Raw genomic sequence first — 5,145 nt, 5'->3', positions numbered from 1 at the left:
CGGTTTCAGAATTGATTTATTTCCTGTGTTCTTTTGAAATGTTTGTAGGGCCTAGTGAGTTTGGTGGGTCATATTTAGTTTGGGAACATTTTAGCACATAGTTTCTGTAGGCTAGGTCTACATTCTTTCTGGGGTTGACAGTGGAAGTAGTGCATGTTCTGTACAATGTTGAACACATAAAAAGGCCTAATTAAGAATGAACTGGTTTTGTCAGGAGGATTGTTTGTTTACGAATATTATTCACATTGAAGTATAACTCCACTGCATAACACAAATGGACCAATGGTCGTCTGCGTCTCCATACACGAATCTAGGTGCGTAAACGTGTCTAGTGTTTGCCTTAGCACATAGCGCCTCAATCATCTTTGCCAGATGTGGACCTTCGCTTTAGTTCTTGCAAGAATATGCTCTTTTCCGCCCTATTTGTTCAACCTCCTCAAATATCATTGGTTGACTAGAAGCAGGTGTCAGTTACCAGCAACGTTTGGAGTGCCGACGGTCAACACAGTATTAAATTTTCATTCCGTCGCCCGGCCACCTTAGGGTAGAAATCCGTTCGTTGTAGTTCACAGCCAATCCTTCGCACCTCGTTTCTAGTGTTGTCCTTTAATTAGGTCTTCTCCCAGGGTAGAGTGTCAAGCGGACACGGGAGCCGTGATAGATACGACAGGGCGGTGGAAATGTCCACCTTTTGGTGTAAGAGCAGTCACCCATCTCTTCAATGGGCACGAGAAGTCCATTTGATTGGTGGCTCTGCAGGTAAGCCACTATTAGCAGGTTCCAAAGAATGGAGTAAAGGGTATCTATGTATTCAGTATTGTTTTTTACTGAAGTAACTACACATTTCCTGCAAAGCATGTTTGGAAAGCATAGTGTTAAAAATTCAGCTTATCCGGATATTTTGAAAGTGTTGTACTCTTCTGGACAACCACCGAGAATTTAGCAGTGTCGGGGGTTTCCAACTGGCAAGATGCGCCTGAGTAATTTGACAGTCGTCACCTTATGCATCTTAGGTAAGCGTTTCGTTCTGTATTTAGTTTTAATAAACATTCTTTAACTTAAGATGTAAAGTTTATTTATTTGATTTTGTTTTCATTTGTAGGGGTCGTGCGCTGTGATGACATGCGCCGCTCAAACTCAGGAACACGCACCATAAAAAGAAAAGTGGACACACGGTCAGAAAGTGATAAACAGTTTGAAGAGACTCTAGGAAATTTACTAAAGGAAATGCTTGATTTATCCGGTGGAAATGGTGATCAAGAATACACTGCAAGAGGAGTACCCTCCGATTTATTCAAAGCCGAAACCACCGGGACCGGTGACGCGCGCTCCGCGCCTGGGCAAAGTAGCTACAGCATCTATTTCGATATCTTAAGTAACATTTTTGCCATCTCGCAACCTCTTCTGAGAGAAAGATTCCTGAACGAGTTACCTGGTAGTCTGGTATGTATCTTATCTGAGAGAACAGACTGCGGCCTTGAGGCCGAATTGACACGGATAGTAATCAGTGCGTCACAGGGACCACTGCGCTCGTTCGTGGCTTCAGCTCGAAGTCAAACGTGTCCACTATCGAAATCCATTTCAAGTACCAGCTTTTTTTCATCGTACCTTCAAGTCGAAGACGCTACACTCAATCAGATTAATGCATTTGAGGACATGCTGGTCACTGCTTTGCTCAATATTCCCTTAAATGCAACTAATAACTTTATTTCGTCATGGAACAAGTTAATTGATCTGACCATACCATCTATAGTTTCTTATGTCTCTGGCTTCATGGTGACGTTTCTACAAACACCGATGGATTTTATAAAAATTGCTTTGCAACTGGGTATCGAAATCCCGGCCTTGGACCAAAGAGTGCAGTGTCACCAAGGTGCTTTTTTCATATTATATTATCAGAATATATAATTTAAGAAATAATCATTATAGCCAGTGTTCATTTGTTGTATAAATCAGATGACAGTTGTATCTAAGTAACTTTTATCTTCTCTGTACATAGGTGATTTAAAACAGCTCCTGATGTGGTAAGCTAAAAACATAAATAATTTTTCTTTTGTCTTGCTACAGCCTGCAATTTGTATAACAGCCGAATATTTGCGGTCTTATAAATTAATATGTATTACAGTTTATACAACATGTATAAAATTATTATTATTTTTTTACAGCATGGAAGTGTTTACTATAGTGTGTAAACTGAGAGACTGTAAACTAAGTGTTCCCTAATGTGTTCTCCTCAGGGGTATGATGCACAATCTGAACTGGTCTTTCGGGGAGTCCCTCCTGGACATGCTCTTTGCCCCTGAGCTCCCGCTGTGTGGCTACCCAGGAGCGGAGTGCGAGCTGGGCCCACAGCAGGTCAGCCGCAGCGCGCCCGCCAACGCGAATGCCTCCGAGCCCCTCCTGAGCTGTGAGCGCACCAAGCTGGCCCCCTTGAACGCTACGCTGTGTGCGGAGCTGCCGCAGACGCCCCCCTCCACGCTGTCATCCCTCTGCAGGGCACTGAGCTGGCTCTCCCCCCAGCAGGTCAGGCAGGTGTGGAGGAACAGCTGCCACATCGTCCGCACCCTGCTGGATCCCTTCCTGGATGAAGCCGCCTGCAGCCAGCAGGCCCTGAGCCCAGAAGACACGCTGGGGACGCAGGAGGAGTCCTCCTCTTCCTCCTCCTCCTCCTCCTCCAGCAGCACCACCACCACCACCACCACCACACTCCGGCGCGTGGCCCGGTCCTACCGCAGTCTCAAAGAGCTCTTGTGCGTGTACGAGAACTGGACCGCATCTGGCGCTGTGGACCCGAGCGTGGTGTCCCTGTGCGCCGAGAACTTCCAGGAGGAGTTTGTGCCGCGCGTCTGCAACAACGTCCAGGTGTTTAGCGTCCTCCTGGCCGACGCCACAAACACCTGGCTGTGGCGCTACTGCTTCAACAACTCGCGGGACTTCATGGTCAGCCGACACTGCGCCTACGACACCTGGGGTCCCGAGAGCGTCCAGCCGGCCATGGTGACCCTCTGCTGGACCTTCGAGCACGACCAGTTCAAGGCCCTGCTGTGCGGTTTCAGCCTGGACTTCTTCAATCTGATCTTCTCCAACCCAGAGAACACCTGGCTGAGGCCCAACTGCACACAGCAGCCGGAGGAGGTGGACCTGGTGTCCCTGGTGGCCGAGGCGTGCCAGTACGGGCAGTGGGACGTCGAGGCCCAGGTCACCGCCGAAAAGCTCTCCGTCTGCATTCAGAATGACGAGCTCGTCTTCCGGCTGCGCGTGTGCGGCAACGCCACCTTTCTCGCCGAGCTGCTGAAAGACGCTGTCTACAGGTGGGTGAGGGACTTCTGCGACACTGCGCCCCCGCCGATGCCGCCCCCGCCGATGCCGCCCACAGATCCGCAGATCGACATCCTGCAGTGGTGCAACTACACCCAGTGGGACCACATCCCCATCGACCCGTCTGTGGTGGGCCTGTGTTGGCAGATGGACCCGCTGGGTTTCCAGAAGAACGTCTGCTGCAACCTGGACCTGTTTGAGCACCTGACCCTCGACCCGCTCAACGAGTGGCTCACGTCTGTGTGCGTCGACGTGAAGGAGCGGGTCGACGTTGTCGCCCAGACGTGTCGCTACTCCGACTGGAAACACGCCATCATTGTCGATATGACCGACCTGGCTCTCTGCGCCGACCAGGACCCGGAGAACTTCACGCGGAACGTCTGCGCTGACCAGGTGGTCCTGCAGAACCTCTTAGCCAATCTGGACAATACCTGGCTGCTCCAGCATTGTGCCAACCACAGCGCGGCCGTCGACCCGGCGCGGCACTGCCAGTACGCCAGCTGGACGGTGGTGCTGCCCGACCCCTTCTTCCTGGCTTTCTGCTGGGACTACGACCAGGTCAACTTCGTGGCGTCTGTCTGCTCAAACCGACCCGTTCTCTCCCTCCTCAGTCAGGAGAGTTCCAGTGCGTGGGTGGGCACCCTGTGCGCCACCTATGCCAATTACACCACCACCACCACCACTGCAACTACCACAGCAACCACCACCACCACCAAAACCCCCTCCTCCCCCACCACCACCACCACCACCAACATCACCACTGCAACTACCACAGCAACCACCACCACCACCAAAACCCCCTCCTCCCCCACCAACATCACCACCGCAACTACCACAGCAACCACCACCACCACCAAAACCCCCTCCTCCCCCACCAACATCACCACCACAACTACCACAGCAACCACCACCAAAACCCCCTCCACCCCCACCAACATCACCACCGCAACTACCACAGCAACCACCACCAAAACCCCCTCCTCCCCCACCAACATCACCACTGCAACTACCACAGCAACCACCACCAAAACCCCCTCCTCCCCCACCACCACCACCACCGCAACTACCACAGCAACCACCACCAAAACCCCCTCCTCCCCCACCAACACCACCACCGCAACTACCACAGCAACCACCACCAAAAACCCCTCCTCCCCCACCAACATCACCACCGCAACTACCACAGCAACCACCCCCTCCTCCCCCACCAACATCACCACCGCAACTACCACAGCAACCACCACCACCACCAAAACCCCCTCCTCCCCCTCCCCCACTCTGCCCCCCTCCCCAACCCACCCCTGCCCAGTGCGGGAGGTGGTGCAGCGTCTGAACTGGTCGTGCAGCACGGACTTTGACGCGATGTGCCACCCGGGGGCCAGCAAGCTGCAGGCTCTGCAGATGCTGGTGCGTTGCGGCATGGCGGAGCTGCAGCCGCACGTGGACCGCCTGCTCACCCAGAGCGTGGCCTCGGCGCTGGGCCAGGCCACCAGCCTGTCTGTGGTGCTGCTGGTGGCACTGGAGGAGAGCCAGATGACCAGCGTCCAGGTGACGGAGAACATCCGGCTCAGCGTGCTGAAGTCGGTGCAGCGCTACATGGAGAAGGAGAGCAACTTCGACAACAAGAGGATTCTGCTCCAGTGTTTCGGGGTGAGCCGCTTTTGAGAATGTTTAGGGGAAGATTTAAAATATTAAATCGTTAGTTATTAAAAATGATAGTTCATACCAATTTCATAAAAGTTACATACAGTGAAAGTGAAAAGAGGCACGCATATCCAACCACAGGCTAAGCTGTACACGATGGACCAAAGTGTAAATGAGCAAAAT

The 5,145-nt window shown here is 52.3% G+C and overlaps 2 protein-coding genes across 2 annotated transcripts in view; both read left to right on the top strand.

Annotated features, from left to right (window-relative positions):
• Positions 1-537: 537 nt before the first annotated feature.
• LOC121694996 lies at positions 538-4,651 on the top strand. The gene is made up of 5 exons (XM_042075466.1): positions 538-1,013; positions 1,103-1,873; positions 2,000-2,024; positions 2,238-4,539; positions 4,628-4,651. Exons 1-5 carry the CDS (start codon positions 971-973, stop codon positions 4,649-4,651), a joined length of 3,165 nt encoding a protein of 1,054 aa, XP_041931400.1. The 5' UTR covers positions 538-970.
• The window catches only part of strc1 (stereocilin 1), a 25,898-nt gene continuing 25,389 nt past the window's right edge, over positions 4,637-5,145 (top strand). Inside the window, exon 1 of the mRNA XM_042075075.1 lies at positions 4,637-4,968. Coding sequence (XP_041931009.1) covers positions 4,681-4,968 — 288 coding nt within the window. The 5' untranslated portion in view covers positions 4,637-4,680. The remainder of the gene's footprint in view (positions 4,969-5,145) is intronic.

Source organism: Alosa sapidissima, chromosome 20, assembly GCF_018492685.1.
Source record: "Alosa sapidissima isolate fAloSap1 chromosome 20, fAloSap1.pri, whole genome shotgun sequence".
Taxonomy (NCBI): Eukaryota; Metazoa; Chordata; class Actinopteri; order Clupeiformes; family Clupeidae; genus Alosa; species Alosa sapidissima.
Note: the sequence above shows the minus strand (reverse complement) of the source record. Positions and strands in the feature narration are given on the sequence as shown.